The sequence below is a fragment of the Mastomys coucha genome, unplaced genomic scaffold (assembly GCF_008632895.1).
Source record: "Mastomys coucha isolate ucsf_1 unplaced genomic scaffold, UCSF_Mcou_1 pScaffold18, whole genome shotgun sequence".
Taxonomy (NCBI): domain Eukaryota; kingdom Metazoa; phylum Chordata; class Mammalia; order Rodentia; family Muridae; genus Mastomys; species Mastomys coucha.
The window spans coordinates 44,884,726-44,904,422 of NW_022196900.1; the positions used below are offsets into that span (position 1 = coordinate 44,884,726).

The 19,697-nt window shown below is 37.5% G+C and overlaps 1 protein-coding gene across 2 annotated transcripts in view; it reads left to right on the forward strand.

Annotated features, from left to right (window-relative positions):
- The window catches only part of Cntln (centlein), a 241,922-nt gene that overhangs the window by 152,274 nt on the left and 69,951 nt on the right, over positions 1-19,697 (forward strand). For both annotated transcript variants that reach the window (XM_031377791.1, XM_031377792.1), the window contains exons 14-15: positions 6,043-6,134; positions 9,218-9,750. In XM_031377791.1, the coding sequence (XP_031233651.1) occupies positions 6,043-6,134; positions 9,218-9,750 (625 nt within the window). The remainder of the gene's footprint in view (positions 1-6,042; positions 6,135-9,217; positions 9,751-19,697) is intronic.

The window sequence follows — 19,697 nt, forward strand, 5'->3', positions numbered from 1 at the left end:
CCCCACCCATCTGTTGTCACCACACCTAGTGACTGTTTTTAATGAACTCCTCCTCTGGCTTTTTCTCAGTCGTCATTATTGACTCAGCCTTAAACTGTTAGTGATTTTCCAAAGACAATATTTTAACATTTTTATTTTATACTTTTATTTTCCGTCAAAATAAGTACTCACTCTTTCCCTAGCTTCAAAAACATGGTTTCTTGTCTTCATTTTGTCTTCTCCTGTCAGGATCTTTTCTGTTTCTTCTTGCTGAAACATATTCCCACTTCCTCCTTAACGGTTGGGATCCTGAAGAGCTTACTGATTTATTGTTCAAACTAACTGTATCATTCTGAAAACAAAACCATGAGTAGATGAACATTCCAATGAGAAAGATTCAGGTGGAGAAAGAAAAGGAAAGCATGCGACCTCATTGTTCCATGTGAATGTCCTGGAGAGATGCTTTGTCATACATCATGCTCATTGTAGCACTATGTGTAGAAGCTAAGTAAGGGAAGCAACAAACCTAAGAGCTAAGAGCCTGACATCAGAGGATGTGGGTGGATAAATGTGGTATATGCATACAACGGACTTTATCCAGCCTTAAGAATGAAGTTATGTTGTTTGCCAGAACATGGAAGAAACTCTGGACAGTAGATGTGAATTAGGTCAGTCTTAGACAAATATCATGTTTTTATTCACTAGAGGCCACACACACACACACACACACACACACACACACACAGAGTTTTACACATGTATATATATGTAGATAGTGTTATCTATGTATATATGTGTGTGACATGTATGTAAAAGTAAAACTGTTTGAGGGTCAAAGGAGTCAGAAGCAGGAAGCAATAGTAACATAGAGAGAAAGGAGTTTATGAGGAACTGTGTTGAATATACAATACATACATAGAGGTAAACTTTTTAAAAATCAGAACAATTGTTTGGACACTCCCACAAGTTCTGCTTTTGCTGACTCTTATATCTTGTTGTGTCCTGATTGGCTATTGTCTCTTGATGGCCTGCTCTTTTCTGAAACAGAAATGAAGTGGAGGGCAGGTGGGGGAGGGGAGGAGTAGTGGATGGAGGGAAACTGTATTGTATTGGGGTGTATTGTATGAGAGAACAATCTATTTTCTATTAAATAAGAAGAAAAACTAAAGAATAATGTGGTAGAATTAAGAAATATAATAGAAAATAGCAATAGCAAATAATGGGAAAGCCATTTAATAAATAATCAGACTTGAAAAAACGTATTTGTGAAATGCTTTTTGTGAAAAATAAGAAAACTGGTGTCTTAGTCAGGGTTTCTATTCCTGCACAAACATCATGACCAAGAAGCAAATTGGGGAGGAAAGGGTTTATTCAGCTTACTTCCATCTTGCTGTTGATCACCAAAGGAAGTCAGGACTGGAACCCAAGCAGGTCAGGAAGCAGGAGCTGATGCAGAGGCCATGGAGAGATGTTCCTTACTGGCTTGCTTCCTCTGGTTTGCTCAGCCTGCTCTCTTATAGAACCCAAGACCTACATCTACAAGGTACCATCTACAAGGGGCAATTGAGAAAATGCCCCACAACTGGATCTCATGGAGGCACTTCCCCAACTGAAACTCCCTTCTCTGTGATAACTCCAGCCTGTGTCAAGTTGACACACAAAACCAGCCAGTACAACTGGTAAAACAAACTCTCATGTTCAATTTGACTGAACTGAAGGTGGATTCAGTCAGGCACAAAGAAACTAAAATAAAGAAATGCAATTCATGCTAAAAATTATCATACTGAATTAATATGTAAGGATTTGACATCACAGAAAAATATGTGTCCCATTAATAAACTAGACACACAAAATGCACTTGGTTATTTTCTGCTAAATTATATTTTGTAGCATTTTTGTTTGTTTTAAAATTGATTCATAGTTCAAGAAAAAAATCAGAAAAACATAGGTATTACTTCTTTATCAATAGAAGCATAATTAATGATATTAGCCATTTATATACTTAGCATAGTGTAAAAATTGGCACATACAATTCAAGGATAAAGTTATTTGTTTCATTTGGCTTAATGCAGTTTGCACTGTAACACTTTTGCATTTTCTCATTTAATACAAATTCTAGCCTATTAAATGCTAAATAATTTTATATTTGATATGAATCAACAGCAAACTAGTCTTATAAAATAATTATAAATACTCATTTTGGGATGTTTACCAGTTATTGTATTTTGCTATCAAGTATTTCAAATAAAACTAGTTGAAATCAAATTAAAAGTACTAAACTTAATGTTCATAATTTATCATAAATGACTAAGCTCTTTTATAAATGTTTTTGTTTTAATGCTTAAAATAAAAAAGTCAGAAAATTATGATAAGGGTTTTTAAATAATGTGTTACTATAATTAAAATTAGGATACAAAAGAATAATAAGAATAATTAACAGTAAAAAGCAGAATAATTTAGATTAATTGTTCAGTGAACTAGGGCTTAGAAGCAATAGACCAATTAATGGCCCTGACATGAAACAATCTTTCTGTGTAGCCCAGGATGACCTAGAACTCACAGGCTTCTTCCCCACCTGAGTGCTGAGCCCTCTATACCCCAGCTCCGCTGAATAGCTTGAACCTAGATATTTCTGATCCTCCTTTGCTCATTGCAGGCTCAGGGTGCTGTGTGAATTACCTTATTCAAGGACCTCATTCAAGACCAAGGAGACTTGGTCTCCTCTCTAAAATCTCCTTAATGAAGGAATAACTCATAGAAAAGCCAGCTTAAAGGTATTTGACAGTTCTCTTTAAAGACAGATGTTTGTTCTTCTGATGACTTGAAGATATGGAAAGACAACCTTCCTTGTGACTTCAGTTTCTGTATATCACCTGTGTCCCCGGGCATTGTCTCTCCTTCAGTTACACTCAGTTTCCTTAAAAGTCATTTTCTACCCCCCAAAAATTCTACAATTTCCTGTTCCATCTCCTTTTTCCTTATGCTGAGGATACTGAGGTTTGGACCATGTGGCTCATCTGCAGTTTTCATAGATTGTGTGTGTGTAGGTTTTATTCTTACAGATCTATTTGCTGTTTATTTCAGTGCACTTAGACTCAGAGAGAGAGAGAGAGAGAGAGACAGAGAGACAGAGAGACAGAGAGACAGAGAGAGAGACAGAGAGAGACAGAGACAGAGAGAGAGACAGAGAGAGAGAGAGAGAGACAGAGAGAGACAGAGAGAGACAGAGAGAGACAGAGAAAGTTACCTTTATCTCCTTGCTAAACCAAATTAAAAGAAAAAGAAGCAGAGGATGGCCAAGTCTGTCATCAATGGGAGGAGAGGCCCTTGGCCATGTGAAAGTTCTGTGCCTCAATGTAGGGGAATGCCAGGGCCAGTAAGCAAGAGAGGGTGGGGTGGCGAGCAGGGGGAGGGGGAAGGGAAAAGGGATTTGTTTTTGTTGTTGTTTTTTGTGAGTTTTTTTTTTTTTTGAGGGGAAACTGGGAAAGGAGAAATCATATGACATGTAAATAAAGAAAATATCTAATAAAAAAACAAACATAACTCAAAAAAAAGAAAAATCTTGGAAGTAGTATTAACAATAAATATTGAGAAAGATATCAGATACATGTACACATTGTGAAAACTATGTCACCTATCACAAATATCAGGCTATAAAAGCAATGAAAAAATCAGTGTTGTTACTTGTTTTATGAATGATAATAAATATTCAACATGCCATGTAATTTTGGTAATAAAATCCAAGTTCTTAAATTTTAAGACAAAAATTTATAAAATCTTTATAATTTCAACCAGGCATGGTAGCACATGTCTTTAACCCCAGTACTAAGGAGGCAGAAACAGGCACAACTCTTGAGTTTAAGACCAGCCAAGTCTATATAGTGAGTTTCCATATGTACTCAGACCCTGTCTCACAAAAAGAAGTCTTTAGAACTCCATTAAGAATTATATCTGTGCTTAAAATATTTCAATTGTACAAAAACCAAAGCAGACATATTGTATACACCTTGAACTTCTCCTGTATTTTAAGTTATATGAAAAAATTATAATTGTATAGATTCAGGTATCAAATTATGAAAATGGAAGAGAAAATAAAGACATCCAGCACAAGAAATAAACTTTCTTAGTAGAAGTCTTACAATGATTTACCCAGGATATCAAAAACTACAATACTTATATTAAAAGAGCAAGGTGCAAATTTTGTTTCTTTTCAAACAAATAAAAATCAATATGTATATACCAAAAAAAGAAGCAAGCAATAAAACAAAATAAGTTTTAACAAGCTATTAATAAACAAAAAGTAGTTAAAAACAGAAAAAGAGAAGAAATTCCTGAGCAAGAAAGAACACAAATCAGAATGAATTTTAATACTAGTGAAAATTCTCGCATTTAAATCATATGATAAAATCAATCTCTTGTAGAATGAGAAATCTCATTGTCCTAGTGAGGTCCCCTTGCTTCAGTTCCCACACCCTGAGGTGCTTGAACTGAAGTGTCTTAGAGAGGGCTCCTTGCTTTACTCCACATTTGAGTCTAACTGCTTCCATGTTCTTATAAAAGTTATAAAAGAAAGAAAAATCTTCCTGGGCAACATCTACAGGTGAGCATCGTCAGCCATTCTGCCCAGCATGCCTTGCACATACCTAGGACCAAATGCACAGCAAGGAAATTCTTTTAAAAGTCATTCTTCAGTGTTTATTTTATTAACAATATACAGAGTTGTTAGTACTGTATGCTATGTGAATGTAGAACTATTATGTTATTTTTAAGGATAAATATCTCAGAACTATAGGAGATATTTAAATGACTAGAACAGATGAATTATATTTGCATATTATTTCTGTATTGCTGAAGAGTGCTGTAAATGAATTCAGCACCACGGCGTTAGGGGACTAGAAAAGGAAGCGTGGGAGCTGATAGATTATTATCAAGGTAAAGGTACGTATTCCCCAAGAGGCAAACTCTACCTATTCTAGCTTTTATTATCCTTAGGATAGTGTTCTATTTATTTCATGAGCACAGAAGTTTTAATTGAGTATGTCATGTTTCAAAGACAAAAGAAATGCCTAATTCACTCTAACAAACTTGTTAGTCACTGTTTTTACCAAGAGAATTTCTACTCTACAGAGAATAATATTGTTTTCGCTTTCTTTGTTGATAAATCAAAGTTTCACATTGACCTACAGCAGTCTGGCTTACTTTAAAGCAAAAGTAAGCTAACAGATGTATACCCTGTTAGTGCTCAGAATTCTTCTATGTTCCTTGTTTTGTTCTTTAAGAACATTATACTTTAAAATAATTCAGGAGCTCAGTAAAGAATGGTAACTTCATCACTGTAACTTATCTCTAAAGAAGACAGTTATAAATTTGAGTGAATTTTAATATCAATGAAAAATGCATGGCAGTGTTTCCCTTAACTTTGTGAAGTCCATGCAGGGCTTGCTGCTCTGCGAAGGCTGTGGCAGTTAGCTACCAGCCCCTGCAGGAGTGACTTGTCAAGCAATTTCACCCTGGAATGTGGGCTTGTTTCTTAGGAAGCCACAGCTCCTCTAGAATTGAGGGTTTGATGGTTTAACCCGCACATACAGGGCCTTTCCCTGGAAGGAAAGGTTCCTGCTCTGTGAGGGTTTCACTCTCTAATTCTGTTACTGTTTGCTTTGTTCAGAGATCACTCTGATCCTCCTGGCAGGGAACAGGATCAGCAGAACAAAACTAGTAACGCTGTAGATAAAAAGGCAGTGGATTCTGCTTTCAAGGTAAAGGCGGAATAGTCTACAAAGAATGAGCACAGGAATGAAAGTCTAGCATTGTTAACCCGCAGATCTATTGTGCCTTTGAAAGTCTTAACACTGCAGGAAAAAGGGACGTCATAAAGACATGCAATTATGTGACAAAACAAACTCTTGAGAAAGGTCACCATTTAGTTCTAGCCAAACACTTGGCAAGAAAAATAGGCTAGATTATTCATAACTGAAAAACCAGCACACCCTTTCCCCTTAAACCGACAGTGCAGTGTTTCAGCAATATATGATGTACCATAATATATTATTTATTTGCTTCCAGAACAACTCTTTAGACACCATGAAGATGCTGGGGTCAAGAAGAGTACTCCAGAGAAGAATGAGAAAGCAATATCGGAGCAGACATTACAGAAGGTAGTCTAATCTTTAAGATATTGAGCTGAGCAAGTTAAATCTGAATTTTACCATAAAGAATTATATTTTAAAACGAGGGCTCATGAACTTAAACCTTGTGTGAATCCTTAATTTAAATTCATAATTCAAAATCATTGGCTTGCCAAAATGAGGTAAAAAAAATCAATGTTAGTAAAATAAATGTATAAACACTTGTGCTTCTGTGGACATAGATTAAAAATATTTTTATAGATGGAGTGGAGAAAATGAGAAGAAGAGAAGTTAACAAAATTTGGAATATATGTGCTTATTAGTTATAAGTGAGCAGTTTAACCTAAAATGGGTCAGGAGACCCTGCTCTTCTGCAACAGGCATGGATTGCTTTTTTATTTATAGCTCTGCCATGGTAGAATGCTAATATCTTTATAATTTAAACTTGAAAATATGTGTGACTTATTGTCAATAAAACTTAGCTCATGATTTAGTATAGTTTTCTGTATTTTAATAGGACATTCATGTCAACCTGTAGTCATAGTGCAGCATTACTATCATTGATAGTAAAATGCAGTTTTCGAATTGTAGCATTTATCTTAGTTTCATTTACAAAATATATGATCAGGTTCAATGAATGGTTTCAAGTGTATGAACAGTTATTGGTTCTATTATTAAAAGTTCATCTCTAAATAATTTACTCTTTGATTGTTATCTGGCTACTCTGGGTTACTTTTGAGTTTTACTAGATCATCTTATTCATAAACAAAACATGGCCATACATGTCAACAATTTCAGTCTGTCCACCTATATCTTCTCTACTGATGGATAGGCTTGTTGGAATTTCTCATGAGCTACAGCAACTTTGTACTTCCTTAAGTTTGTCCTCTAGCAAGGGATGTCCCCTCAGTACTAATGAAGGACATATACCAGGTACAAATAAAATTATGTAAAACAGCAAAGAAAAATACAATTTTAAAACAAAGCTGACACATTAATATAAACTATATAATACCCTCTTGATGGAACATACTCCCAGTCATTCATCTTGAAGCAACATGAAAATCTGAAGTCATCTATGTTCCATCAAGTAGGGTATTATGGGCCCAGAAATGCATTTAAGGCCTATAAAAATTAGCAATTATTTTCATTGAATTTAAATTAAATTAGCATGTTAATTTTTTACTTTTAAATAGTAACTTCATACAGTTGTATCAGTCATCTTTTTAAAACTTTATAGTTAAAATTATTATTTTAACTAACAGATGCTTATATTCATATGGTATAAAGCAGTGAATTTAGGGACTCATGCATGCTAAGCAAGTTATGTACCACAAACCTATCTGCCTATAGAGATAGAGACAGAGACATAGACAGAGAGAGACAAACAGATATTTCATACAGGTCTTTTAACTTGCACAGGGTGGGTTTGAAGTTATTCTATAGAAAAGCTGGCCTTTCTGACCTAAGTAGCTACGTTCAAGAGCCTCCAACATCGGACTCATCTGAATTTCCTTCTTGTATATATGTGTTTAGAGGGATGTGTGCGTCTATATGCTTATGAAGGCCTGAGACCACTTCAAGCACAATCAACTGTGTCTTTCCTTCTTCTCCCTGTCCCTCCAACCTCCCTCCCTCCACCCCTACCCCTTGATCTTGTTCTTGCTCTCTCCTCTTATTTTATTTTATTTCATTTTTTGACACAGGTTCTTTTACTGGCCTGATATTCACTCACCAATCAGTTATGCTAGGGTGGCTGCTCAGTGAGATGCAGGAATGCAGGAAGTACCCGTCTCCACAGCTCTAGAATACCCTGGTGTGTGTGTGTGTGTGTGTGTGTGTGTGTGTTTTGGGGACCAAACTCAGATCCTCTTGCTTTAGGTGAGTGCTTTATTGACTAAGCTTTCTCTCCAGGTCCAAAGACACATTATGAAAAGGGATGAATAAAGGGCTTCAGTAACAGCTTACACCTGTAGTCCATAATATGTGTACTGACATGAACTTTAGGTTTAGCTTAAAATAGAGATATGAATTAATCCATCTTAGTCAAGGTATGGTCCTGTTCATTGTTATTTCAGCTTAGAGCTATTATCACGGTGGTCCAATAATGTGTTAAATTGTTTATCTGTCACTCCTTGAGAATACAGCTTTGGGCCTCATGGATAGCTATCCTCATTTGGAGGTGTAGACTTGTCTGACCCTTTGGCTGTTTGTGGAATTCTACATGGTTCCATAGCTAAGGTTAGAGATAACAACTCATCTCTGTTTCTTGAGCCAACATACATGTACATAACAAAGACATACATGTGGGCTCAAATAAAGGGTTGGTGCTTCTTTGTAAAAGTAGTTTTTTTGTTTCTGTTTCAGTTTTACTTATAAAACTAGTTTGAAAAATATGCTAATGTTATTTTTCAAATTCTAATTGCAAGTGTCCTGTAAGAGGCTTGTTATATTCTACCCTTGATGTTCACTTGCAGCATTACATAGTATCCCTTATTACTTTAAGGTGTGCATGTGTGTCTTTCCGGTGGCTGTTGATACATAGAGCCTGGAGGTCTTTGACCATCACTGTGTCCTACACAGGAAAAATATTTATTAAAATAAATAGAAATGTTTCATTTATAAGCAACCTTCAAATTCTTGTACTTTTAGATTATTGAACATGATTTTTGCAGGTTATTTATTTTGTTGCCACATCTTACCATGTTCGTCAAGTCTTAAAGGAATGTTCTTCACTAATAGTTTCTCTAGGAGCCTATATTTAGCCTATTCCATAAATAGCTTTTCTCTGAAAATAGTTCCTTTCACAGTTAGAATGTATACCCAAAGTACCTACAATCTTAGAAGACCCTGCATCTTGTTGGCATCCTTAGCTCTGATCATTTTGTGTAGGGTTTTAACTTCCCTTACCATCTGTCCTTTATTCAGCAGATGCATTATTACATTTCTGAATGTATCCATGTACAACACCTTAGAATTATTTAGAAAGTAAGTGCCTGAGATTTATTTTGTCCTTGTGCTAAATGGAACTTTCATCAGTTAGAAATGATAATTAAAAATTACATAGATTATGGTTTTAAATTTTAAAGGAGTAATTAAACTTTCTTGCTTAGGTCATTGAGTTGGAAAATAGGCTAAAATCTTTTGAGAAAAACTCAAGAAAATTAAAAGAAGAGAGTAAGAAATTAAAGAAAGAGAATGATTTCCTGAAGTCCCACTTGAAACACTATCAAGAAGATTCAGAGGCGAGAGAAAAGGAGCTAGAGAAACTACTGAGGGTGAGCGAAGATGTAGACCATGACAAAACTGAGCTTCAAACAAAAATCACCGCTCTGGAGAGAGAAGTCACGACCCTGAGGAGACAAGTGGCAGAAGCTAAGGCTTGGAGAGACAAAGATGAAGAGGTGGTGTGTCCAGAGGAGAGGGAACACCGCCTAACAGACCAAGCTAAATCTGACATGCCCGCCTCAGATTTGAGAGCCCAGCGCTGTGACTGCAAGACAGCCACTACCAAGGTGAAATTTAAAGCTGCCAAGAGAAAGTGCTCTGTGGGTCGCCACCACACAGTTCTCAATCACTCCATCAAGGTTATGAGCCACGTGGAGAACCTCAGCAAGGACGGCTGGGAGGATGTGAGTGAAGGCAGGTAAGGCTCTCATTAACTTAGCTCTGTGGTGGGGACACTGTGCATCTGTAAAGCACTGGCAAATGGAGATTGAATTTCAACTACTGTCGATTTGGTATTCAGAAAAAATACTGTCAGAGTCTTTGAAATATCTTGGGAGGTCTTGTTCTGAGCTTATTGACTGAAATTTGCATGCAAAATTAGCCACAACTGCATGAGTATTTGAATAGGTGCCAGGAAACCCAAAAGAAGGCAATGCTTGATTTCTTCCAGTGATGCTATTTTCATGCAGTCATGAGGCTTGAAATTGACAGTTTGGCAGGTTGATTTAATTTGCTGGCCCTTTGCATATTCACCACTGACAGCTAAGGATTCCCAGGCAAGCCCACTAAGTTGGTTTAGTTATCTTGTGACATGCCAACCTGGGAGGAGAAACATTTTTCCCCCTTAATTTAGTTAGATAAATTTTGAATGACCCATTTCAGCTTGTTACCAGATGTCTACAAGCTGTTTAACAGCCTTTAAATTAAGAACCATCTTCACTAATTATTTCATGTGTGTATTATGCAAAGTCATTGTACAAACTTTATGTGAATCAAAGTTAAAGATTAAGAGATGTAGATTCATATTCTTAAGTTGTTTAGCCCCCATTAAATATAAAGAAGATAATACTAAAAGTCTATACATTATTTGGTCTTACGCTTGACTGTATACTGGAAGTATAAAGGCCAAGAAATGACACAGCACCTCTGTTTATACCTCTGTAATAAAGAAGTTCATTGGTAGAGTTGTTAATGAGTTGTCCACTTTGCTATGGTTTTAAATATCTGCCCTGTTTCATAATATTGTATAATTATATTTATTTTCTCCAGATTCGTTTGTTTGTTCACTTGTTTAAGCTCTTCTGCAGTGTTCTATTTTAGATATGGGCTGACTAGGGATATTTTTCCTAGCCACAAGCATAGAAACAGAAAATGAGCTTAAAACGTAGTGGGGATTCCTGTAAGGGAAATGGTGTGATGCCTCTCCTGGCCCTCAGATGAAGCATGACTGACACACCCACCTGTAAGCTAAAGACATACTGGAGGTCAATGTGGCATCCATTTCCCAAAGTTTTGTGTGACCATGGAAGAAAAATGAAAGCCCAAAGAATTGGAGAAAAGTGTCCATTTTTTTTATGCTTAGTGTTCATGAAGAGTGGGCAGTTATTTAGGAATGTAGATAAAGAGAAAGATAAATATATTGTGTCCAAAATAAGAGTAGAGGAACAGAGTGCAGAGATTCCATAGCATCATTCTCTTCCGAGTGTTTTAAGCCTCTGCATGGCACTCCTTCCTGGGCAGTGTGGACCCATTGTGGACTGAGGGTCTTCTCTCCCTGAGCAGTGAGTAGATGAGATGTAATTTCACAGAAAGACAATATTGAGGACAAGTATATGTTACACACTTTGGTTTGAAGGAAAGGGGATGTATTAATTAGTTATCTTTCTATTGATATGATATAACACCATGGTCAAAACAACTTACAGAAGAAAGTGTACTTTTGTTTATGCTTCCAGAGGGTTAAAGTTCATAATGGTGGGACAGAATGTTAGCTGACAGCAGGCATGGCAGCAGGGACAGGAAACGAAGATTCCATCATGAATTTCAAGTACAAAGCAAAGCAGGGACAGTGAATTGGAAGGAGTATGAGGTTTGAATTCTTAAAGTTCACATAACTTGTGTCACAACTTAAATGCTGCACCACTTAAACCTCATCAAACAGTGCCACCTACCCAATACTATGAGGGATATTTCTCATTCAAACCACCAAAAGTGGTCTAGTATTTGTCCTTACTTGATTTTTTTTTAAGATTTAATTATTTATTTTGTGTATATGAGTACAGCATTGCTCTCTTCAGACACACCAGAAGGAGGGCATCAGATCTCGTTACGGATGGTTATGAGCCACCATGTAGTTGCTGGGATTTGAACTCAAGACCTCTGGAAGAGCAGTCGGTGCTCTTAGCCACTGAGCCATCTCTCCACCCTGTCTTTACTTGGTTTTATATTATTTTGCTTTAGGGGAAAATAAAGAGTAGCAGACAGGAAGGTCAGAAATGAAAGCGACCTTGTTTCTGAGGCTGTTTCTCAGGTATTCCAGAGAATACCTGAGAAATATTTATATTAAATATTCTGAATGGCAAAATGTCATAGGATTGTTTTCTGAGCCTGAACAACTCTTTGTGCATTATAATCACAGAGAGGTCCTATAAATATTCCCAGGCTCAAACATACTCCAAACCAATGTTTCTGTAATTTTTGAGACTGACTATAAGTATCAGTTATACTTGAATATTGTTACCTGGTCCAGTGTGCTGGTAGGTTTTGGGGATATTTTAAATGATTACAAAATGAAGTTCCTAGCTTTTAGACAGATAAATAAACTAAAGAGATGGGAAAAGTGAGATGGTTCACTGGGTAAAATGCTGCTACCAAGCCTGATGACATTATTGCAATCATGATAAGAGAGAACAAAATCCTATGACCTGATCAAGCATATGCCTTATGACATGCGTGGATATGTACACAACACACAAACACACACTTTTCTTTTTACAAGAACAGTTTACAAAAGCCAGAGGATTACATCTATATTTTCTCTTTCTTTTTACCTTTTTTCAATTTCTCTTTCCTTGGTGTAAGAAGCAACAGAAGTAAACAAAATAGTGCTCAACTCAAAACCCACTAAACATTTATCTATATCTTTAAGAAAAATATAGTGGCAACTGCAATCTATACCTCAACAATATAATGCCCCTGTACTTTTCATAAAATATTGGTATAGCTTATTTATGTCTGAGTCTATATATATTGATAAATACATAAAAGTTAGGTAATATATTCAATTTCAATTTCATCATATCAATGCACATTCATAAAGCCATATGTTTTGAAGAAATATCACTATATTTTTAAATATAAGAATATCATCTAAGTATAACTCAGTTTTTGCAGTGATGTTGTTAAACTTCCTGCTTGGCAGAACAGTTTCAGAAGTCATTTAGCTGCAAAGAATTCTCCCATTAGAACCCTTGTGGAGGAACACCACAGGCATCTTAAGGTTCTGTTTCTTTTAGTTTTCTATAGTGTAGTACTTAGTTTTCTGTTGCCTTGACACAGGCTAGAGTTACTGGAAAGAGGAAGCTCAGTTGAAGAAAGGTTTCTGTCAGATTGCTTGTAGGTAAGTCTGTAGGACATTGTGTAGATTAGTGATCAATGTGGAAGGGCCCTGCTCACTGTGGGCAGTGCCACTCCTAGGCATGTGGTCCTGGGCATGTATAAGAAAGCAAGTTGAGCAAGCCAGTAAACACAATTACTCCACAGCCTCCCATTCTCCCTGTCTGTAAACCTCTTAAATGCTCCTCACGTTCCTATTATACTTGTCAGAGAGACAGACAGACAGAGAGATTTTAGTTCCTGTGTCATGTTCCTGCCCTGACTTCTCTCAACAGAGGACTGCGACCTGATAGTTGTAAAATGAAATAATCCCTTCTTTCCGGAGTTGTTCTTGGTCATGTTTTATCTCAGCAGTGGAAACCCAAGACAAATAACTTAAAGATTATGCAGACACTGAGAAAAATGAATCAGGGATATATAGGTAGGTAGGTAGGTAGGTAGGTAGGTAGGTAGGTAGGTAGGTAGGTAGATAGATAGATACATAGATAGATAGATACATAGATAGATAGATAGATAGATAGGTAGGTAGATAGGTAGGTAGGTAGGTAGGTAGATAGATAGATAGATAGATACATAGATAGATAGATAGATAGATAGATAGATAGATAGATAGATAGATAGATAGATAGATAGATAGGTAGATAGATAGAGATATATGATAAACAATACCATTATATAACTATCACCTGATATTTATTTCACAGTTTATAGGAGTATGTTTGTTCTAGATCATGTTGCTGTGACAAACACTCTGACAAAAGCAGCTTGAGGGAAAACATCTTACTGTTTGGTTGACCCTCTAGTGAAAATGCAACACTGAGAGATGTTACAGCAGGAACTTCAGGAGCTGAAGCAGCAACCACAGAGCCATGCTGGTTCCAGCTCACTCACTGCCTCCTGTTCCACTGGATTGTGTTCTTTCCTTTCTGTTTATTGTTGTTTGTTTGTTTTGAGATAGGGTTTTACTCTGTAACCCTGGCTGCCCTGGAATTCACCCTGGAGACAAGGCTGGCCTCAGCCTCCCAAGTACTGGGATTAAAGGCGTGTTGCCACCACTACCTGGTTTTCAGTTCCTTTCTTGCATACCAGGGTCCATTTGCCTAGGAATGTGGCTGTCATAGTGGGATAGATGCTCCCTACTCAACAATCAAGATAATTTCTCACAGACAAAACCACAGGCCAGTCTGATGGAAGCAGTTCTTCAGTTGAGGCACCCTCTTCTCAAGTCACTGTAGTTGTATCAAATGGACAATGTTCATTCAGTAAAAATGAGGGAAGAAAAGTTGAAGTTTATACACCAGGTTCAGAAAGACAAATACTGTTTTCTAACATGTCAAATATGGATTAAAATGGAAAAATCTGTTTATCTGACTGTCTGTTTCTCTGACATGTATAATAGGAATGTGAGGAGTATTTAAGAGGTTTACAGACAGGGAGAATAGGAGATGAAGAGAATGGGAGAGAAAAAGACTAAATGTTAATTTCATGTGTCATATATTCATATATAAATTATTTAATTTATATGTATTCATATACATATTATATGTGCCAGATGAAAGAAAAACAGAACTATATGGAATATAGAGGGCAGGAAATATAAAGAGAATAATCAGAAGACTGGAGGAGGAATGAGGTGAAGGTGTGGCCTTGTTGGAGGAGGTTTTAAAAGCCCATGGCATTGAATGCTACCATTCCCAGTCAGTGTTCCTTCCCTTTCTGTCTATATTTCTTTCTCTGTGTCTTTGTCTGTCTCTTTCTCTGTGTTTGTATGTATGTGTGTTTCTATGTGTCTCTCTCCCTCTCTCCCTCCTTCTCTGTGTCTCTGTCTCTCTATCTGTCTGTCTCTCTCTGTCTCTGTCTCTCTCTGTCTCTGTGTGTATTTCTTTCTCTGTCTCTGTCTGTCTCTTTCTCTCTCTCTAGTCTCAACTTGTAAATTCTCAGCTACTGTTCTGGCACCATACTAGTCTTCTGTCTGCCTGCCACCATGCCAGCCCCCATGATATCATTCCATGATAGCCATGGAATCACCCTCAGAAATTACAAAAATTGTCAACAGGTCCCTAGCTAAATGCTTTCTTTCATAAGTTGCCTTGATCTTAGTGTTTCTTCACAGCAACAGAAAAAAATAACTAACTTGCTTTAAATGTATCTTTTCAAGGTACTATGATCTCTTTTCTTGCTCTCTTAACTGTAGTAAAAGTCTGATATGTGGTAGCTGTTCATATTGAAGGATTTCTGTCAGCTTCCCCCCAACCCCTTTTTAAAACTGTGCCTCTATCAACATGTCTATGAGAGAGTTAACTTATGTGTGAAGTTAGATGAGGTCACTTTTAAATGCATGAGCACTAGGTAACTATCTTCTAGGATGGACTTGATCAGATCCACTCAGATTCTGTACTGAATAGAATACAAAGGTATGATGCATGGAGCTTCTGAGAAGCATGAAAAGAGTCACTTCCTACAAGCATAATGGCTTGTTCTTTCAGTTGTCAACCAGCTTCCATTAAAGCAGTTGGTAAGGCTTGGAAGGGTAGCAGACTTTTTAAAATATCTTTTGAGACAGTGTCTTGTGCATCACAGGCTGGCTTCAAAATCCTGATCCCCCTGCCTCCTCCTCCCAAGTGCTCAGATTTTTTAATCCATGCAAATTCCTCATCAAAATTAAGAAGAAAGACTAAGCAAGGAGGAATTAATTGTCTAGTGACTTCTTTAGCTTTCAACTGTTCCATCAGCTCTCCTGGAATGCTGCCCGCAGGTCTTCAGACTGGAACTGGTTCATTCATTCCTCAAATGTAGTGCATGCCTGCCATTTGCAGAATGTAGTCACACTGCTGGCACTCCTGGCTCTGCAGCCTACTGGCCTGTACTACAGATTTTGAACTTCCTGACCTCCATAATAATGTGATCTAACTCCTGAAAATATATACTTGTATACATTCATCTTATAGCTTCTGGAAAATCACAACTAATGAACATTATAACAATTCATCATTGCCTCCAAAAGAAAGCAGGGAAGTTTGAGATTAAATACTAGGAGAGGAAATCACACAGCATCCTTATATATCTGAAACTTTGAAGGAAAAATATTGGAAGGTTGGTGGTGGGGAGTTTCCATGGAGTGAGTGAGGTGGGCACCAAGAGCAGAATAGCCCATTATGTGGGTGTTGCATGTTCTCCAGCCATCTCTGCTTTGTGCAATGAACAAACTAGCTAGTTGTGACAGTACATGCTGGAGCACTGCATGAGTCCGAGACAACTGACTTCTCACTAAAGACTCATCTGACTCCTGGCACCATTTAGCATTGAACAGAAGGCAGTTCCAAGCCCTCAGTGTGACAAGGTTCTCCAGAGGAGCTAGCCAGCCCCTTAGCCTGTGGCTGATTACAGTGGACCTCTTCCATCCTAATTGGCACCAAGTTGTTTACCTGGTAATAGGAAGTGGGTTTGTGCATGCACTTTCCCTTTGAACTTCTGTAAGTGTCACCATCCTTGGACTAATATATCAATGATAGCTTATATAACATTCCACAGAGTAGAAGATACATTTTCTGCCAAAGGATATTTGATAATAAACTGTATCAGGGAATTTTTTTAGTCTTACAATATTGTACAGTAGAAACAGACTATTTAAAGCAGTGGATAGTCTGTTTTAGGCTTAGTTACGGCACTACTTAGAAGACCTTAAGTATAGGAACTAACATATCTTTTTGTTTAATTGCTAGCAGGGCATAGTTTTAAAAATGAATCTTACAGTTGTCCTCTATTAACCATTTAGCCAAATAACTCACTGGAGACTTGCCTTTCATCATTATGACCTTGAGCCTAGTAGTTTGAGGGTTGGAATGGCTTGTATTGGTTGTTAGCTTAACATACATGGGTATGGGGACCACACGTAAGGAAGTACCTTCATCAGTGTGTCTGTGAGGCATTCTCTTGACTTCTCATTGTCCTAAGTGGCCTCATTCCACTGTGCTTATATCATCTCTGGGCAGGTGGTCCTGAGTTATGTAAGAAAAGAACCTAAATGTGAACCTGGGACCAAGATAGGAATGAGGATTCCTTGTGGTGTTTGGGTCTAGACCCCTTCCATGAATCCCAGCCCCAGTGTCCCTCAATAATGCACTAGAACCTGAAACAAAATTTCAAAACAAAAATCCCTCCCCAGATTGTTATTGGTCATTCTTATCCCAGCAATGCTACAACAAGGTAGCATTCCTGCTGAGCAGGGATGTCTGTATCTCAGGTGTCTTAGCTGTCTAGGTATACCCGGCCTTCTGTGTGGAATGCATTTCCATCCATTTATCTATGCCCCTTCTCGAAGACTGCCCCAGACACCATTTTGTTCCAAATCGCAACTTTGTCCTCATCTCATTTTGTGTCTTGGACTCTGGACTTTATCATCCTCTGCTCATTGTGGTCTTTCAACATCTCTTATTACCTCGAAGCACACTGCATAATCTTTCATGTATTGTGTTTATCATTTGCTCTTTCATGGCTAGAATAGGGGCTTTCGGAAGGCAGCTGCTGTAGAACTTTCACATCTGTGAGTGTATCCTGCCTTCATGAAACACTGTAAACAATGAATAAAACTTTTAAAATGATAAATGGAAGAAAAATGAGGAAAATGAAACACTGCTCCACCTCTACCTCAAAGAAATGTTTTCAATCATTTCTATCCAAATACAAATAACAATATTAATAAAACAACAGAATAAGTAATTCTATTGAGTCTAGTGTTCTGATTCAGACATGCTAACTTTCAGTATATTGAAAGTTTTATAAATTTGATAAGTTGCTATTCTGATTTTGTAAAAAAACACACACAGACACACACACACACACACACAGAGAGAGAGAGAGAGAGAGAGAGAGAGAGAGAGAGAGAGAGAGAGAGAGAGAGAGAGAGAGAGAGAGAGAGAGAGAGAGAGAGAGAGAGAGAGAGAGAGAGAATGAAGTAACAGTTCAAAAAAAAATTAAGCCTAACTACATTATCAGGACATTAAAAAAAATAGCGATTTATAAATGTGTTTTAAAAGAAGAATTGGGGCTGGTAAAATGGCCCAGACAGGAACCAACCTTCTATACAAGTCTAGATCCCTAACATTCACAAAAAAAGACTAGTTTTTTGTTTGTTTGTTTGTTTTGTTTTTTGTTTTGTTTTTGTTTTGTTTTGTGGCGCACAGCTATAACTCTTTAACTGGGGAGGGATTTGATATAGAGAAAGGTAGATCGTAGAGCTCACTGACCACAGAATTTATTTAATTGGTGATTTCAGAGATCAATGAGAGACCTTGTCTCTAAAAAGGTTAAGAGAAATTAAAGAAAACACAGGATGTAAACTTCAGGCCTCTACTGGCATATACACATGTATGCATGTGCACCTACATGAATGTGAGTTCACATACTACACACAAACCCAAAGATACAAGTGTGTGCTTGTATGTATATACACACTGTCTTAGTTAGGGTTTTAGTGCTGTGAACAGACACCATGACTAAGGCAACTCTTATAAGGACAACATTTAATATGGCTGGCTTACAGGTTCAGAGGGTCTGTTCATTATCATCAGAATGGGAGCATGTTAGAATCCAGGTAGGCATGGTATAAGAAGAGCTGAAAGTTCTTTTTTTATTATTAGATATTTTCCTTTTTTACATGTAAATTTCTCCTTTCCCAGTTTCCCCTCCAAAAAACAAAGAGATAAACAAAAACAACAAAAACAAATCCCTGTTGCCTTCCCCCTCCCCATGCCTGCCACCCCACCCTCTCCCACTTATTGGCCCTGGCATTCCCCTACACTGGGGCACAGAACCTTCACAGGGCCAAGGTACTCTCCTCCTATTGATGATCGAATTTGCAATCCTCTACTATACGCATGCTGCCAGAACAATCAGACCCCTCCATGTGCAGTCCTTGGTTGGTGGTTGAGACCCTGGGAGTTCAGAGGGAACTAGTTAGTTCATATTGTTGTTCATCCTAAGGGGCTGCAAACCCCTCAGCTCTATGTTGTTATCTAAAGGCCATTAGGAGAAAACTCACTTCCAGGCATCTACGATGAGGGTCTTAAAGCCCATGCCCACAGTGACACACCCACTCCAAGGCCACACCCCAAATAGTGCCACTCCCTGAGCTAAGCATACACAAACTACCACAACAACTGATTTCTGAAAGTCTGCCTGGTTCTTGAAAGTAAATTTTTAATCAGGCTGATCTATGCCTTTTTCTCTAACCCCTGCCTACACTGAGGACTGAGCACAGGGCCATCCTCATGCTAAGTGCTCTACCACTGACCTGTTGCCCAGCTCACATCTTACCTCATTTTTAAACACAATGTATCTGAACCCTAACAAAGCATGCTTATCAACTTTGTTATTAAAAACAGCGCTCAGAAAGCAGAAAATAGATACACTTCAGAATATAAGAGGAGGAAAAAAACCTTTACAATGTAGAATGCTGATTTCCAAAGATCTCAGCAGATTAGGGAGATACAGTTATTCATATGAGTACAGAACAATTTACTCTGAGTACAAAATGTCTGCTGCTTAGGTGCTCTGGAAGAACTAGGCATTTAATAGTAAATATGTAGAAATACTGTATGAATCTATTTTAGAATGGACATGCCAAAGAGACTTATACAGTTTTAGCCCCCAGAAGTCCTTCTAAGTAACATTTAATGTGGAGTTCTTAGGATGTGAATTTGAATTCTTATCATGTTGCTATGTCAGCATAAGTTAGAGCATGTTCAAGAG